We start from the raw sequence: 18531 nt of genomic DNA on the forward strand, positions 1-18531 counted from the left end.
CCTATAGTTACTCAGATCACGTTTTTTCCCTTTCTTAAAAATAGGAACTATGTTAGCAATTCTCCAGTCATACGGTACAATCCCTGAGTTTACTGGTTCATTAAAAATTCTTGCTAAAGGGCTTGCAATTTCGTGTGCCAGTTCCTTTAATATTCTTGGATGAAAATTATCTGGGCCCCCTGATTTTCTTTGAGTTTGGCTTCTACCTTGCAGGATTCATACTAACAGAATTGAATTGAATAGGTCTATCACTTGTATGTTATGTATATTTAATATGTATCCATTGCTTTCATCACTACATTCCTCTGTTAAACACTCTAATTCTTCATTTTAATGAATGTGTCCCCTTTTACCATATCTGATATGTGCTATATAATTGCATCTGATCAGCATATGTAGATTAGTTGAATATATGGGAATTTCTCTGGTTAGAGAAATATTTTTTGCTTTGTAGAGCAGGGTGCAGTGAAACCACTGTGCACAACTTCTCAGGATAGACAAAAATAGTTGCTTAAGAAAAGTATTGTTCTACTGAAGCTGGATTACATTTATTGCCAAAATATTTGGGGAAGGTTTGGTTTCATCTCAAGTAGGTATTTTAGAATGGATACTTGTAATAGTGGTGGCCTTAAACAGCCGCACTTTACATTATGTCTCATTTGCTAGTCATTCTAGATAACTGTCAAGAAGAAATTATTCAACTGTGAATAATTAATTACTTTGGCCTCTGTATACTCATGTCATCATCCCATTTTCCAGTCTAGCGTCGTGTTCAATTTCCATCTCTTTCAGACCACTAATCTGTTTGTATTTCATCATTCTCACCATTGCCAGGTGTTCAACTGCCAGGAGATATCAAAGTGTAGTCAATTAAGTTCAGATGCAGTATCTAAAAGGATGAATTTGCACTGTCTTTGTCACAGAATTTTGCAAAGTTGCTTTTGAAGCTGTATATGGGCTTTAATTTTATCTCTCACTTGAGATCTGATCTGAGAGAGTGAAATCAGTCATTTCTAATACACTTGACCTGCCATCCAGAGCTGATGCTCATTTTGGCAGTTTTACAGTCCTTTGCTTAAAATACATTGCCTCGCTTTACTGGGCATGGTGCTTGCTAATCTCCCACAAGCCTCACTATGTAGAGGCCACTTAAAGAAAGAGAAGTTGCATAACATTAACTCTTGTTCTTCCAGAATCTTGAGTTAGCATATTCACACTCTTTGCTCACCTTCCCCACTTCTCCTGAGCCTTAGGAGAATCCCTGAGCTAGTAGAAGGAACTTAAGGACATAAGGGACCACTTGCTTTTTTAAAGCCTCAGAGCCCTCCATGAGTGGGAGCTGACTAGAAGGGAAATTCCCCAATAGACTCTACTCATTAGAAGATTCCAGAGGCTTGCAGTACAGACACCTTAACCTCAGGAGTATGGATATAGAGAAGCAACAGTCTTGAAGAACAAGTTACTATAAGTAATTTTCTTTCTTATCCCTACATCTAGCTACTAAGAATAAACCACTAAAATATTTTAAGTATCTTCAATGTAATAAAGAGCAATTAACAGTTCACTAGGAAGCTGTTGTCATTGACAGTCTGATGTGGACTGAACTCAGAATTAGGCTCTCAGGTTGGTTTTAAAAAAAGAAAAGTGTTGTTGTTTCCACACTTGTATGTGGAACTTTAGATCATGTACATAAAAGTGGTGACTTCTGGCTCCTGGGTACCGATGTAGCCAAGACTCTGTAAGATTGGTAGCTAAGATGAATGAAAACCTTGTTTCAGTTTTGGCGTTCTAGGTAAATAAAATGTGTTTAATTTTTTTCATTAAAAACTAGGAAATAAGTCAAAACTCTGTTAATAGAAAATTAATGGTGCAAAGCATTCAAGCCAGGAAATGCAATAGTTAAGATTTCAAATGATCACATACTATCATTCCAAAGGTCACTTCTCCCAGCATGTATCATGAATGCTATAGTGAATTAAGCATGTATTTTTAATTGACTTCAATAGAACAGATTTGAAGAGAAGGTGCATACACATCATCTGCAATTTGTCAATACTTTAAAACCCCTGTGCAAACTGAAGTTATTAAATTGTTACAATATTTATCATGAATTATCACTGTTGAATATTTTTGAACTGAGAGCCAAATTTGGCTCAATTATGCCATTGTAAATTAATGGTAAATTCACTGACGCTTCATCCCCTGCATGCCCTCATTTGTGGGTGTGGACACTTCATGCCAACCATTGCTAATAGTAGACTCTAAACCCACTGCATTTAAACCATGTCCTCCCTGTGATGATCTGATGCCCTTAATTGATGGACATAGCAGATGCCTCTTTTGCCTCAAGGAGGATTATATTCCTGATAGGTGTTCCATCTGCTGCTCCTCCTCATTCTGGACCCAGAAATTTTGAGATACGAGAGTCAAATTAAACCTCTTGATGCAGTCCCTGGAGATCACATCTGATTCTGTAGAGGAGTTGTCCTTCAAACTGAGGCCAAGGAGATTACCTTGACAAGTGCCCTAGCTGCTAAGCACCCTGCCTTGTCTCCAGCGAGGAGTAGAAAACTAAGAATATGAAGACCATTGGCACTGTTGCCAGGATCCCCAGTGCTGTGACCACATCAACCTTGGCACCATCTCCCAAGCAGAGGCCCCCAGTGCTGTCCTCTTCAGATGCTGAATGATGCTCCCACACTGCGAGAAAACACAGTTTATAACAGGTCAACATGATCATTCCACAAGGAGTCGAGGGCCAGAGATAAACCCTCTAAATCCTATATAATGTTGTGAGATGATAGCAAGCCACTGTCGATGAAGAAGGCTTGAGAACCTATGGCACTAATAACAACATCAGTGCTGAGATACTCCTTGGTACTGATTCTGAAATGACCAATAAGCCATTTCTGATACAGAGGTACACTTTCGAGGAGCCACTTTTACACCTCCTCTTGGCATCAAAACTGGTATCATAGGTACTGGCACCAGCAACATCAGTGCCGGAACTACATCCAACTGCACTGCTGTTCCTGGAGATGTACTTCTGGTTTGTGACCCCAGGTGGTTGTTCCTTTCTCACTTCGAGCATGGAACCCTCTCCTGAGAGATGGTTATCTCTTACCATCTAGATGGGGCAGGGCTAAGTGTCATTGGTTGTGGCCTTGGTTGCAGTTAATGCTTCCTTGACAGCTACTTCTCATAATTGTCTGAATTCTTGGAAATAGGGTGTTCGTGGGCAGGGCTGGCTTTAGGAAGTGCGGGGCCCGATTCGAATACCCGGCGGCGGTCCGGGTCTTTGGCACTGGGTCCTTCACTCACTCTGGGTCTTCCGCGGCACTGAAGGACCCGCCGCCGAACTGCCCGGAGCGAGTGAAGGACCCACCGCCGAAGTGCTGCCGAAGACTTGGGCCGCCGCTGGGTGAGTAAAAATTAAAAAGGCGCCTAAGTTAGGCGTGGGTGCAGGGCCCAATTCGGGGGACTCAGCATAAAGGCAGCCCTGTCTGTGGGCCTGTAGTTGGTTTGATGGTGGTCGCCCATGAGAACCGTCCCAGAAACAGGTGATCCCCTCTGTCTCAAGAATTCTCATCACAGCCGTATGGCCCACTTCTGCAGTCTTTACTTGACTTAACTGAGTGTTTTGCCCGAGTAGGGACTGCTGAGTAGGTCCTGCAGGAGGTGTGATTCTTGGCAATTTGTAGTAGTTTTTTAAATTCTGAAAAATTCTAATTTAAGCAAAAACTGCTCCTAATAAACAATATATAGCTAAAACCATTGGGAAAATACGGAAATATGCCAGTGTTCAATTAATTTAATTTTATCCTTGGAAACATGTAACGTATATGTGGAAGCTTAACAATTTCAGATCTGAAAATATTACACTAACTTCTGTGAGATAATCAAAGTAATATTTAATAAGGGTAATAGCATGATATTTCCTGATTTTTGTCTTTCAGGTCCGCATTGAGACAGCTACAACACTGAAGTTAAATATCCTTTTTATTAACTACAGTTTTCTATTTTATTTTTTCTTCAAAGCTACTGGAAATTAATGATTTTTGATCATTAATAATTCACATTTTAATAGTAATTGTGTAGCCTTGCTAACAGTTGAATATCAGATTGAGTCAAAGATTTTGTAATAATGTTCAATTTTCAGTTTTTCTTTAACTTTTGTTCACCTGTAGATGACTTTGAGTTTAGAACTGAGCAGTTTTTACCGGTAAGGGCATTTGTGTGAGTGCTTGTGTGGATAGAGGAAGGGAGGGAAAGAAACAGTTCCTGTTCCATTTCAGAATAAACTGTTCAATAGTTGCTGTATTTATTTAACTTCAATAACAAGAAAAAAACTATTCCGTTGTTGCACAGAGACTTTATTGTGCAACAGTTAAGGTTGCCACACATGTGTCTTACCTGACACAGAAGCAAGGAAAAGCCTCCGAACAATACATATATTCTCCACACTTCCACCCACAAATACACACTTTGTCATTACCGCAGGTACCACACATCACAGACTGAACATTTTTCCCAGTATGGGTGCCAGTCTTTATTAAACTACCTCTTCCACATATACCTGATTTCCCCTCTGAGCTCCTTTCTGCAAACACTGCTTCCTAAACTACCCTTTGCCAGAAATATTAGCTGTGGTTGTTTGGTGTAATGCAGTGTATTAAGAATGTAGCAGAATTTCCCCAATGTTTATCTTTGTGAGCAAGTGTTGGTAGTAAGTAAATGATGAGGTAGTAATCACTGTACAGTCAATTGTGGTCTGTTTCAATTAAGATTATTTTGCTGTGATATATTTGATGAACTATAAAAAGTATCATATTATAATTTATACTGTTGACCACTTGTGTCAACATGCATTATGCATTTGGCATTTTTGCTTTAGCCGTTTGAAATTGTTGTGATAAGTATTAAAATATCATTATTAATAACTGTATGAAACAAAATTGTTGTCAAAGTTTATAACTTTTTCCACACCTCTAGCAAATTGTCAGAGACTGCTTAAAAGAATTTGCTGCCCTATGCAAAACTTCTATGCGCCACCCATCCCTGCCACCCACTAGAATAGATGCTCTAAATTGGGGGGAAGGGCACACGTAAGACCTTCGGGGGAGTGGGGATTGTAGGGAGCCTTCTTGTCTTTTGGTGGTTATGGTAGCATAATGGAGAGCGGGACTTGCAGCACCACTCACTAAGGTTTGGCTCAGCTGTCCCTTTGTCATGACAGAGGGGCAGCCAGGCCAAATCTGAGAGTGGCATTGTGGTCTGGTGCACAGGGTTACAGCGCTGTTCAGGTTTGACCCCTGCTGCCCTAGCAGTTGCCTTGTTTTGTTATAGATAGAGTGGCCTCTGAATATCATTACCTCCAGAGGTGCTGATAACTTCCAGCTTTGAGGAATTTAAACTTTGAAGTAATTTTAATACATTTAAACCTGAGATCCAAGCTTATTGAAACTTTTCCCATGGTTGAATTCTTATGCAAGACTAGTACGTTAGGTACTGAAACTTTGTAAAATTCAATTTTGAATTGTGAGTGGTCAAAATGTATTAGACTATTTTTCAAAATGCAAGACCAACATGTTGCAGAACTTCCAACACACTAAAAGTTAATGAGAAATTTCAGGCCAGTGCTGTAGGCAGATAAGAAAATTGCTGTTTTAGATTTCTATTTGTATTCTTGATAATCTAACTAATCCATAGTTTACTAATTTCTTTTTATTGTAGTATCTGGAATCCATGTTCACTCTACTCTTTCAACTACTTCAAGAAGTCACAGAATGTGACACAAAGATGCACGTTCTTCATGTTCTTTCTTGTGTGATTGAAAGAGTCAATATACAGGTAACTGTTACAGACTATAATATGAAATTTGAAGCCTACTATACTTGTCCATTGATGAGAGCAAAGAAGATTTTTTTTTCTGTTTATTGCTATTACATTATAGCAAAATGATGGAACTAATTACCCTGCAGTGTTTGTTTTATTTCAGTAATCTACACAGCTCTGCTTCTACTTCCCCTGTTCACATTTTTTAGCCCAACATACTTGCTCTGCCCGGTCTCCTCCCACTCAACTTTCTGTATTTTTTTGCTGTTCCCTACATATACAAAATTTAATTTAATTTTATAATTCCCTTTTTTGTCTTAGACTTTCAGCTCTAATCACCTTCTCTCACTTCTGATTTTTAATATATTTTGTTGTAACTAATTACAAGATATGTTTTTTGAGGTGCCCATTACTGTAGTGTCTAGGCAGTTTCATTTATAGCAGTTCAAGGACATGGAGCTCAGTTTCCTGCATTGTTTTAAAGTCACCATCCTCAACTACAAGGTTATAAGGTTAAAATTGTTGACCTCACTTTTTACTACTTCCTTTCCTTAGTATAGAAGTATATTTTCAGTTTAAATTTAGGAAATTCAAGATGTTTCTGAGGAAATAAAATTTGATTGTTGTCTGCAGTCATCTGTTAAGTTTTGTACGGTACTCACCTCAAGTGGGGTAGAGAAAGGTAAGGCAAGGTAGAGGTGGTAGCAGTCCCTCTGACCTGTAAGTGGTCCTCAAAGCAGCAGCTTTCTTTGTGAATCTCTGAGACAAATGTAACTTTTCTGTTTATCCCCTGTATGAAAAGAGAGCCTGGTAGTGGTTCCTCACTCCTTTCATAATTGTTTCTTCTCCCTCCACAACAATTTGTCCTAGTGGCTCCTCTTTTTCTCTCCACGGAAAGAGCGCTGTTGATTCCTGTTTTTCCTTTACCCAGCGATAGAGGTCTTGATATAGTGATAGGAGCATTAAGGCTGATGGTGGCTAGATGGGGGCGGCTGAGGATTAATGATACTTAATTTAAAATAGTTTTAAAGTGATTGTTTTATATTTCTGGCACACTTTTGTGTGCATTGCTCATCATCTTGGATTGTGAACTCTTCAAGGTGAGGTTTGCATCTTACTCTACATGTGGAAAACACATAGCACATTCTGGGTGCTGCTGTAATGCAGATGATTAAGGTATATAAATTGTGAGAGTATCTGGATAAGAGATGAAGTTCATCTGAGATTTACTTTGGCTCTAATACTGATGCTGCTCTGGATTATATGAGTGTTTGAGGCACATATAGATCCTCTCACTTGGACTCCTTCATCACTGGAATTAGTTTTGGGGAAATGTAACCACCTAGCACAGTCTTTAATCTTTCCCAATTTACGCTTGCCAGCTGTGTTGATTGATGACTAGCTCCATGAACTGGAAATTGCTGGCAGGCAATATTTTTCTTGTCATTTCTGGCTGAAATAGTATACTATGCTTAATTAAGCTGATGATTTAGTGTATCCTAGCTTTAAATTTAATTCTGTATGAGATTATTAAAATAGGAATAAGAAGCATACAAAATAGGTAATAAATCAGGCAACATTTACAAAGTTTTTGTCCATACTTTGTGCTGAACATACCATGGTAAAAAAAAAAAAAAAACCAAGTTATGTGAAACGATTGCTCTACAGGAAGTTATCCTTTCAGCATTAAAAACTAATACACAGAAGTGCTTAATTTATGATTCTCTATATAGGTAGCTAACAAAATGAATTGGAAATCTGGAAATTTATAAAGAAAGATAATTGTACAACATGCACAAGGTGTTAAGAATTACACATCTGGTAGTTTTTATTGTACAATTTGTTAAAATACCTTTTGATTTGTTCTACTATGATGTCATAGAACTCATGCAAGGAAGAACTTCCACAACGTGCAATAAGGATGTGCAATAAAACTGTAATGTCATGTTTCAACTATTTGAATTGGTGTTAAATACAACATGCTGTATTATAGTTGCATTAGTTTCACAGTTGTGTTGGTGGTGTTGGATTTAGCGTTATGGACTCAGATTTCCAGTTTATAATTCTGCTATAGATACTTGCTCTGACTGAAACTTTTCATATAATATAATATTCTGCTAAGAAGTTTATTCCTTCTTTGAGTAGTGGGTGCTCTACTTCAAGTAAGCATGCACTTTGTGCCTTTGATCAAAGATTTTTGGTAGCAGTGCCCATTTGACCTGTGCCTGTGCCTGTGCCTTACACATCCTTGTGTCCCATACCAAGGCTACATAGGGGTGCACAGCCCTACTGGCCTCAGTTCCTTTTCAACCCCCTTCAGCCAGAGGTGAAGCTCAGCGTGTACTTGTTTTCTCTTTAGAGTTAGAATAGTATATAGTGTTAGTTCTTTAGCAGTTTATAGAATGCTTAGTACCTTATAGCTGTTGGAACTGTTGTTCCTGTTTTCTACTCCTTCCCCCCTCCCCCCAAATTGTTTTTCTCTTACTGAAGGGCCTACAATTTTGGGGGAAGGGGATCTGGGAGGCTCGGCTCTCCAGATTTTAAAAGATGCCTTTTCTGTTGAGAAGCATTCCCATCGTTGATGGGCATTCTCCGTGTATACGTTGCTTGGGAGAGTTGCATATTCGCAGCAAGTGCAAGATTTGCACTTCTTTTAAGGGAAGATACCGTAAAAACAAAGAAATTAAATATAGACTTCTAGTGATGGAGCAAGCCTTAAGACTGTCTTTGGACCCTGATACAGAAAACCCCCACGTACAGGGGCCCTCTGCTTCTGTTAATGCTCCATCTATATTGAGCTTCCAAGATGAAAGCGGTGTCAAGACCATGGTCTACAACACACTTTGAGTGAGGTAACTATAACTGTGGCACCAGTACTGAGAGCTTCATACTCAGTGACTAAGGAGGGGCATAAGAGGAGCAGAACGAAGAGTTCCCTCTCAAAAAAGATTTGATCACAGAAGACCTCAGGCCCTGAGAGGAGTGCTATTTAGGCTCTTAGTACTTTGGGTAACATGAAGTACTCTAAGACTTCATCTAAGTTCCATACCTCAGCGCTAATGGGCATGGCACTGAAGACCACTACTGCCACCATCAGGGCCCATGATAGTAAGAGAGCAGCCTCATTGGAATCTGTGGTACCCTCAGTACCGGCACCAGCACCTCAGAGACATTGGTAACAAGCTCCCAGTACTGTAGGCGTTGTGGTATCCTAAAGACCTCATGGTACTGAATGAGCCTGAGTCTCCCCACCTTGGGACCTCTGGACACTTCTCAGTAGTAAGATCTGTTAGGTCACAGACCATACATTTTGTAGTGAGACTATTCCACTATTCAGGAAAAAGGGTTGTCACTTCCTGTACAATCTGTGGAGGAACATTCAGACTCAGAGCTTTCAGTTCATGGCTCTACAGTTTACTCTAGGAGTCTTTACTCCCCTCTGCAGATGCAAGAAAGAAAGGATACAAGACATCTTCATCTTATACTTGGGATGATCAGTGATAGATACTTCTCCCCTCTCCCTATGCCTTATGGCCCTCCTCATTGGCCTTATTGGGACCACTGGGCTACTTACAGACAGCAGTTTCGAGGGGCCCTCATTCAATCTCATAAGGAACATAGAAGATCTCATTCCCTGGTACAGTCCATCCATCTCTCTCTTCCAGTCTGAATCAGCAGAGGAGACTTTGGAGGAGCAAGAGGTGAGGGCAGACTAGGAGGTAACCCCTCTTAAAATGTCTCTCCTTCATCATCTGTTAAGGCAGTAAAACCACCACTGCAATCATTATCTGATGACTTTTGGGAGTTCCAGGACCTGATGGAGCGAGCTGTAGACCTGCTTCAGATTCTGCTGGAAGAAGTCCAGGATTCCCATCACAGGCTCCTGGGCATATTGCATACTACTTCTTCAGCACAGATGGTATTGCTGATGAACTAAGCTCTTCTTGAGCCAGCTAAGACCATCTGGCAAACTCCAGCAAAGGCACCCCCTAAATGCAAGCATGCTGATTAAAAAAAAAACAAAAAAACCTACATCCTGGGCAGGGTTTATGAGTTTCTGTTTTCACATCCAGCACAAGTTATTTGGTTGTGGGCACAGTTAATGAAAGATGGAGACAGCATGTTCTAAAAAATACACCATATAATAAGGACCTCTCTTTATTCCAACAGGCATGAGAGGCTATAATGTTCGACAGATGGGTTTTGGAGGCCATTACATCTGGTTACACAAATCATTTTACCTTCCTTCCTTCCGCCCCTTCCCCTCTCCATCCCCCTTCAGGGACCCTAATCACAATTTGTTGCTGAGACTGAAGTTTACATTGCTCCTAAGTCTCACAGCCATCAAACCAGTTCTACTTGAGCAAAATCTTTTTCCTCTGTGTTGAAGGTATTTTTTAATACTCAAGAAAAAAATACAAGATCTCAGACAACTGAATGAGCATGAAATTCCAGATGGTGTGCCTAGCAGCTATAATTCCCTCTGGGCACTGATTTGTAATTATTGACCTCAAAGATGCCTACTTCCATGTAGCAATTCATCTCTCTCAGAAAAGATTTCTGAATTTCACAGTTCATCACAATCACTACCAGTACTGGATCCTAACCTTCAGGCTTTCTTCTGCTCTCAAAAAACATGGTGGTTGTAGGTGCTGACCTCTATCGTCTAGGAATAACAGTCTTTCCCTACTTTGATGACTGGCTTCTTGAGGGCTGATCTTATCAGGAGGTTCTATTAGAAGTTCAGTATTTCCCTGTTTAGGTCTACAAATAAATCTCAAGAAACTGGTCTTGACCTCTACACAATAAATACTTTTTATAGAAGTATTTCTGGATTTGATGATGGGCAGGGTTATCTCCCTCCCAACAAGTTCCTCACTCTAAAGAACCTTGTCCAAAGAATACAGCTCAGTCCACAAGTTCCAGCAAGTTCTGCAACTTCTGGGAAATGTGGTACCTTATGTTTCTTAACACAAAATGCTAGGTTCCGTCTTCGATGACTCTAGAAGTAGCTCCGGGCAGTTTATGTATCCAACGAACAGGTCTGAACAAACAAGTGTCGGTACCTAGTGGTGTCCTACAGTCACTCATCTGATAGAATGAGCCTTCCAAAGTTTGTGCAGGAATCTCATTCAGACTGACTCCTGGACGTGCATCCGACGAAGTGGGTATTCACCCACGAAAGCTCATGCTCCAAAACGTCTGTTAGTCTATAAGGTGCCAAAGGATTCTTTGCTGCTTTTACAGATCCAGACTAACACGGCTACTCCTCTGATACTTGTCTCCCGTTATGGTCATGATAACATTAGACACTTCCCTCTTGGAGTGGGGAGCACATTTAGGTCCTCACACAGCCCAAGGCAAATGGTCACAACAAAAACAATGCTTGCACATCACTCTTCTGGAGTTAAGGGCAGTCAAAAACAAGTCAATCAAGATCATAACGGAAAACATAGCTTGTATATATATCATATCAATCATCAGGGAGGAGCACATTCTTCCTGTCTCTGTACTGAAGTAATAAAGCTCTGGAATTGGTGGCTGGCCAACCAGATAGTCATTTTGGCTTTTTACTTCCCAGGTATACAAAATTCCATGGCATACAACCTCCGCAGACATTTTCCCCTAAATTACAAATGGGAATCGGACTCTCAGGTCCTCAAACAAAATAATCCTGTCTTGGGAGTTTCCAGAGGTCAATCTTTTTGTCACTGCAACCAACACAAAATGCAGAAAAGTCTGTTCCAGAGGAGGACTCGATCCTGAGACTTTAGGAAACATCTTTCTCTTTACATGGGGAAAGGGTCTTTTTGTGCATATTCACCAACTCCAGTGCTCTTAAAGGGTCTCAGCAAGATTGGGAAGGACTGAGCCAGGGTCAGGACCGGCGCTAGTGTTTTTAGCTCCCTAGGCGCACGGCCATTTCACCGCCCCGCGTGCTGGTCCCACGGCCTGCCGCAGTTGTGCCTGTGGAGAGGGTCCGCTGGTCCGTGGCTCCGGTGGAGCTGCCTCAGCCGTGCCTGCGGGAGGTCCACCGGAGCCACGGGAGCAGCGGACCATCTGCAGGAATGCCTGCGGCAGCTCCACTGGAGCTGCCTGCCGCACTCCCCCCCCCCCCGGCAAAATGCCGCCCCCCAATAATCCTGGCGCCCTAGACAATTGCCTAGGCTGCCTAAATGGAAGCGCCGGCTCTGGCCAGGGTAATTTTGACTGCACCAACTCATCCAAGACAATTTTGGTTTTCTTACCTCATCAGACTCACTGCTCACCATGCATGGCAGCTTTTGATCAGTTCTCAACTATTGTCTCAGAATGCGGGTTGAACACATCACCCCAATCTGAATGTTCTTTAACTCCAAACATGGCTCCTCAGTGTTTTTTGGGACTCGTTAGAAGCATCCTGTTCATTGGGAGTACAACATGTGCCATTAAATAGCAGGAGGGAAACAATAAGACACACTTACCTTCACAAATAGAGACAATATTGTCTTTGGTGTAACTGCCATGATCTTTTGCCTGTCCAGCCATCTCTTTCCAGTCTTAGGTTCGATTCCAATAGGTAATCCATCAAGGTTCACTCAGCATCAATAACAGCTTTCTACTTGCTAGGTTTATCAATTTTCACACAGCTGACTATAGTGAGATTCCTGAAAGATTTTATGAACCTTTTTCTGCAGATTAGAGATGCTAATCTGTTTTGGAATCTCACCTTGTTCTTAACCATCTCATGAAACAGCCTTTTGAGCCACTAGCTATGTGCTCTCTGTTACAGTTATCTGAAGGCAGCTGTTTTGGTGGCCTTCACTTCTGCGTGAAGAGTTGGGGAGACTGGGGCTCTAATGACAGACCCTGCATTTACTGTGTTCTTCAAGAAAAACGGCATCTTTACAACTCTATCCAAAACTTTTACCTAAGGTTTCTTTTTTGTTTCATATTAACCATAATATTCACCTTTCAAGTATCAGAGGGGTAGCCGTGTTAGTCTGGATCTGTAAAAGCAGCAAAGAATCCTGTGGCACCTTATAGACTAACAGACGTTTTGGAGCATGAGCTTTCGTGGGTGAATACCCACTTCGTCAGATGCATGTAGTGGAAATTTCCAGGGGCAGGTATATATATATGCAGGCAAGGTAGAGATAATGAGGTAGTTCAATCAGGGAGGATGAGGCCCTGTTCTAGCAGTTGAGGTGTGAAAACCAAGGGAGGAGAAACTGGTTTTGTAATTGGCAAGCCATTCACAGTCTTTGTTTAATCCTGAGCTGATGGTGTCAAATTTGCAGATGAGCTGAAGCTCAGCAGTTTCTCTTTGAAGTCTGGTCCTGAAGTTTTTTTGCTGCAGGATGGCCACCTGAAGGTCTGCTATAGTGTGGCCAGGGAGGTTGAAGTGTTCTCCTACAGGTTTTTGTATATTGCCATTCCTAATATCTGATTTGTGTCCATTTATCCTTTTTCGTAGCGACTGTCCAGTTTGGCCGATGTACATAGCAGAGGGGCATTGCTGGCATATGATAGCGTATATTACATTGGTGGATGTGCAGGTGAATGAACCGGTGATGGTGTGGCTGATCTGGTTAGGTCCATTCACCTTTCAGTTTTCTTTCCTAAGCCACTCAGTCTATGCAGGAAGCTGCTTTCCATGCATTGGCCTTTTATTTGGACAGAACCAGATCATTCAGGAAATCCCCTAGACTTTTTGTTTCTATTGCAGCTAGGTCTAGTGGATTCACTCTCTCCATGCAGAGACTTTGATTGATCTTTGGATGTATTATTATTACCTGTTATAATTTGGCTCATATACCATCTCCCCTCTGAGTGATTGCACATTCTACTAGATCAGAATCTATGTCTGTAGCCCTCCTCAAGGACGTTCCAGTTGCTGAAAACTGCAAAGCTGCATCATGTACTTTGGTGCATACTTTTTCCAGCCATTATACTGTAGTTCACACTGCTAGATTGGATGTGCTATAGGCAACATAGTCTCTCTTCAATGCTGGACTCTGTTCCGAAACTCCTGCTTACTTAAGGGGATTACTGCTAAGGAGTCGCCTGAAGTGGGGCACACAGAGGAATACTACTCAAAGAAGGAGAGGTTACTCACCTTGTACAGTAACTGGAATTTTTTGAGATGCGTGTTCCTGTGGGTGCTCAACTACCTGCCCTCCTTCTCCTCTGCTTCTGAAGTTTCCTCTGTGGGACTTTGCAGTAGAGAAGGAACTGAGGGTGGTTCGTACACACAGCCTTATATAGCCTCAGTATGTGGCATGAGCATATATGTAGGGTGCATGCACAGGTCAAGTGGGCACTGTTACCAAAAACCTTCAGTCAAAGGCACAGAGCACTTGCACACCTGAAGTGGAGCACTTACAAGTGGACACATCTTGAAGAAGTCCAGTACTGCACAAGATGAGTAACCTCTCCTTTCCTTTTACTGAACTTGGGTTTTCTTGGATTCTTTCTTCCCACATAATTCAATTATATAGGCTGTTCTAATCCATTCTTTAGCCGAAACCACTTCAATATGAAAACATCATCAGTTTCTTCTTTTCAAACATGACTAAGCTTTTACTCACATTTTCATAATGTCTGCTATGAATAACATGTTCTATGTAACCACTACATAATCATGGACTATTTAAATCTCTTGGTAAGAAATGTTAGGTATTTTTGTTAATGATAAAAAGGAGCAACTTCAAAACAAAAATATATTTAATATTCTGACAAAACCAACTGAACATAGCTCGTGCAATTTTGGCTCAAAGAGAATGTGTGAAATTTTTGGAGCTTTTGTATAATTTCATGGTTAAGTAAAATATTTTACTCTGTTAAAAATATTGTCATTTTGATTTTTTGACTGTAGATACGGCCATATGTAGGATGTTTGGTTCAGTATTTACCCCTGCTTTGGAAACAAAGCGAGGAGCACAATATGCTGAGATGTGCCATTCTAACCACTCTAATTCATCTTATTCAGGTAAAGTATCAAAATCTTCCTGATACTTTCTCACATTTGTATATTCTGCGTAATATTTTATGTTGGTAAACTGAAGGTAGTATTTAGCTGTATAGATTATTATTTACATTTTAGTTACACTTAAGTGCTTTATAATCGATAATAGAAACATTGTGCTATACTTGTGTAGTCAAGCGTAGCAAGTATTATACACTTAGCAGTTTTGTTTACATAGTTTTGGCCATTAAAAGTTGCTTTATTGAGTTTTGTTGTTAAGGTAATCAAGTTAACTCTTCATTTTGAAAAATTTTGAAATTGTGCCTTTTATCTTCTTTATGAAGTAATGAAGAATGCCTGAAAGGTTTTAACAATTTGCTTTTTCTGGCTTCTCCTTTCCTTAATCCAAGATGTTTAGGGTGCATGTGTCTTCTTGCAAATACTGGAGATAGTTCAGAGTTGTCCACAAGGCTCTTGGGTTTGGCCACATCCCTTCCACTTCTGCACTACATTCTTTGCCTATTGAGAGTGCATATCTCAGAAGATGGAGAGCTCTGAGGCTTGAGACCCTGTGCAATCCCTCTCACTCTGAAACCTAAGACCCAGATCAGAGAAGGAAGAGTTCCTTCCCTTGAGACAAGTTTGGATCCACTAGGAAGGTGGTAGCCACTTGCAAGGGAGAGAGAATAAGCAAGCTAAAGGCAAGGACAAAGATTAATTCAAATAGGAATGGAAAACTTGTGAGAAAATTAAGAAATTCTGTGCTAAGTCCTAGAACACACACATTTTCTTATTATCCTATGTCAGGCTGATGCAGCAGAGTTATCCCAGGTAAAGGGTTTATCTGTTGAATTTTCAGGTCAAGTTAAACAGTTAGTTTTCTGTACAGCACTGCTTGGCTTTTGCCAAATCATAACTAACAATCCACTTATTTGAAATTGCATTAATTTTCTACAGTTCTCAGCGTCAGTCTCCTTCCACTGTGGATAAACTAAATACAAACCTTTTTGCTTTTGGAGACTGACCACCGTGTGATATTCAGTGCTGTTCACATCTGTTTTTGTAGGAAACATTATAGAAGGATAATGAGGGTGACTCTAGCTTCTTTAAAAAGAACAAGCGTCAATTTCTTCAGGAGCTGTCAACACATTCACTCTTTCCTTCCTATTTAATAAATGAAAATGTACTATCATCTCTTTTTTCTTTGCTGTTTAATATAGCGTATTCTTAGTTTTAATAAGAACCAAAAAGCAAATGAGATGATAGCTTTTGGAAAAATCACACCTCAGACAACTCCATCTTTACACAATACCAAACCAGCCCAAACAGGACCAAGTACTTGTTTTTAAATATGTTTTTACCAGCTTTTATAAAAGGAAAGCCGGGGAGGGGGAAGATAGCTCAGTGGTTTGAACATTGGCCTGCCAAACCCAGGATTGTGAGTTCAATCCTTGAGGGGTCCATTTAGGGATCTGGGGCAAAAATCTGTCTGGGGATTGGTCCTGCCTTGAGCCGGGGGTTGGACTAGATGACATCTTGATTCTAACCCTAATGGGGGCAGGGGGGAGCTGTATATATGATAGTTGAAAGTGTGCTCTATGTGAAGCTGTGGTATTTAATAAAATAGGATACATAAGGAATAGTATGGAGCATAATACAGAAAATGTTCTAATGCTATTCTCTAAATCAATGCTTTGTCCTTACTGGGAATACTGCATTCAATACTGATCATTAATCTCAAAAAGGATATTCCAGAATTAGAGGGAATCCAGAGATGATCAGTAAGAACGAGTAGGGGCCTGGAAAAACTCTCACATGAAGAGATATTGAGATTGAGCAGAGATTCACAGCACCTCTGTACAGGGGAGTTACATGGCACCAGAGGAACTCCAAGTTCTTGAGGAACGTGAGTCGTCTTTATTTTCAATTGGGTTTAGCATTGCCCCTTTATGTATGCTCACTGTTTCATCAGTAGTGGGCTCCTCTCTGGCACCAGCTGCTACTACTGTTTACAACCCATTACTCTTGCCTCAGCAGCCCATCTTCAGAGGTAGAATTTTCTTGTTCTTCATTTGGCTCATAGCGCAATGGGGAAGGATCTCCCACTTATTCTCTTAAGGCCCTTTTTTCTGAGTTCTTGGGTTAGAAAGGGAGTCTAGCATTTCCTATAAACCTACGCTCCATAGGAATTATGAGGGTAGCCATATTCCCTGGTACTATTCATCTTGTGCTCCTGCTTTCTACCTGTTTAATGTTCCTGCATGGTGTCATAAACAGATAGCTAAGGGTTAATGTCTCTTTCTTTCACCTGGAAAAAAAAGTAACCTGAAGCACCTGACCAGAGGGCCAATCAGGAAACCGGATTTTTTCAACTCTGGGTGGAGGGAAGTTTGTGTCTAAGTTCTTTGTCTTCTGCCTGAATCTCTCTCAGCTAGAGAAGGATTTTTCTATTTCCTGCTTTCTAATCTTCTGTTTCCAAGTTGTGAGTACAAAGTTGGTTTTTTGTTTTGTATTTACATGTCTATAGTTGCTGGAGTGCTTTAAATTGTATTCTTTTGAATAAGGCTGTTTATTCATATTTCTTTTAAGCAATTGACCCTGTATTTGTCACCTTAATTTAATACAGAGAGACCATTTGTATGTATTTTTCTTTCTTTTTTATATAAAGCTTTCTTTTCAGACCTGTTGGAGATTTTCTTTAGTGAGGAACTCCAGGGAATTGGGTCTGCAGCTCACCAGGGAATTGGTGGGAGGAAGAAGTCAGGGGAAAACCTGTGTGTGTTAGATGTATGAGCCTGACTTTGCATTCACCCTGGGTGACGGGGGGGAGAGAGATTGACTCTCGGTAATTCTGTTCTCCAGGCTGGGAACGGGGAACGTGGAATCCCTCTGTTTAGATTCACGGAGGTTGCTTCTGTGTATCTCTCCAGGAACACCTGGAGGCGGGGGAAGGGAAAAGGTTTATTTCCCTTTGTTATGAGACTCAAGGGATTTGGGTCTTGGGGTCCCCAGGGAAGGTTTTTGGGGGGACCAGAGTGCCCCAAAACACTCTAATTTTTTGGGTGGTGGCAACAGTACCAGGTCCAAGCTGGTAACTAAGCTTGGAGGTTTTCATGCTAACCCCCATATTTTGGACGCTAAGGTCCAAATCTGGGATTTATGAGGGTAGCCATATTCCCTGGTACTATTCGTCTTGTGCTCCTGCTTTCTACCTGTTTAATGTTCCTGCATGGCCATACTGGAACCCTGGGGTCCTTATCATGAGTATCCTTCTCATGCACCACCTCATAATGAAACTTCTACTCAGAAGTAGATAACAGTGCAACGTCAGAATCTCCTCATGATCCTCGGCTTGCAGAGGAAGTCTTTGAGGAGGAGGAACAGCTCCAAAATGAGGACATTACACCCCAGCTGGGTATTCCATCTTTGTGTCTGAAGGATTTAGTAATCTGTTTAGCACAGTCTCATCTGGATGACTATAAAAGTTTTCAGGATTTACCAAGAAAGGTTGCTGAGATTAATAACAGCCATACTGGATGAGACCAGTGATCCATCTAGCCCAGGGTCTTGCCTCTGACAGTGCCAGATACTTCTGAGGAAATTAACAGAACATGACAATTTGGTTTGATCCATCCTCTGTTGTCCTTCCCAACTTCTGGGAGTTGGAGGTTTAGGGACATCCAGAGTTTGGGGCTGTGTCCCTAACCATCTTGGCTAATAGCCATTGATGGACCTCTCCTTCATGAAGT

The 18531-nt window shown here is 40.9% G+C and overlaps 1 protein-coding gene across 11 annotated transcripts in view; it reads left to right on the top strand.

Annotated features, from left to right (window-relative positions):
• Positions 1-18531, top strand: part of IPO11 (importin 11) — a 250522-nt gene that overhangs the window by 73542 nt on the left and 158449 nt on the right. For 10 of the 11 annotated variants that reach the window (XR_007773522.1, XM_050946896.1, XM_050946894.1 and 7 more), the window contains exons 18-21: positions 3957-3990; positions 4182-4222; positions 5734-5850; positions 14693-14806. Coding sequence is in view for 10 of the 11 variants with exons in the window: in XM_050946896.1 (XP_050802853.1) it covers positions 3957-3990; positions 4182-4222; positions 5734-5850; positions 14693-14806 (306 nt within the window). In the remaining variant the exon portion in view is untranslated. The remainder of the gene's footprint in view (positions 1-3956; positions 3991-4181; positions 4223-5733; positions 5851-14692; positions 14807-18531) is intronic. The other variant, XM_050946898.1, reaches the window with a different exon arrangement.

The sequence above is a fragment of the Gopherus flavomarginatus genome, chromosome 3 (genome assembly GCF_025201925.1).
Source record: "Gopherus flavomarginatus isolate rGopFla2 chromosome 3, rGopFla2.mat.asm, whole genome shotgun sequence".
Lineage (NCBI taxonomy): Eukaryota > Metazoa > Chordata > Testudines > Testudinidae > Gopherus > Gopherus flavomarginatus.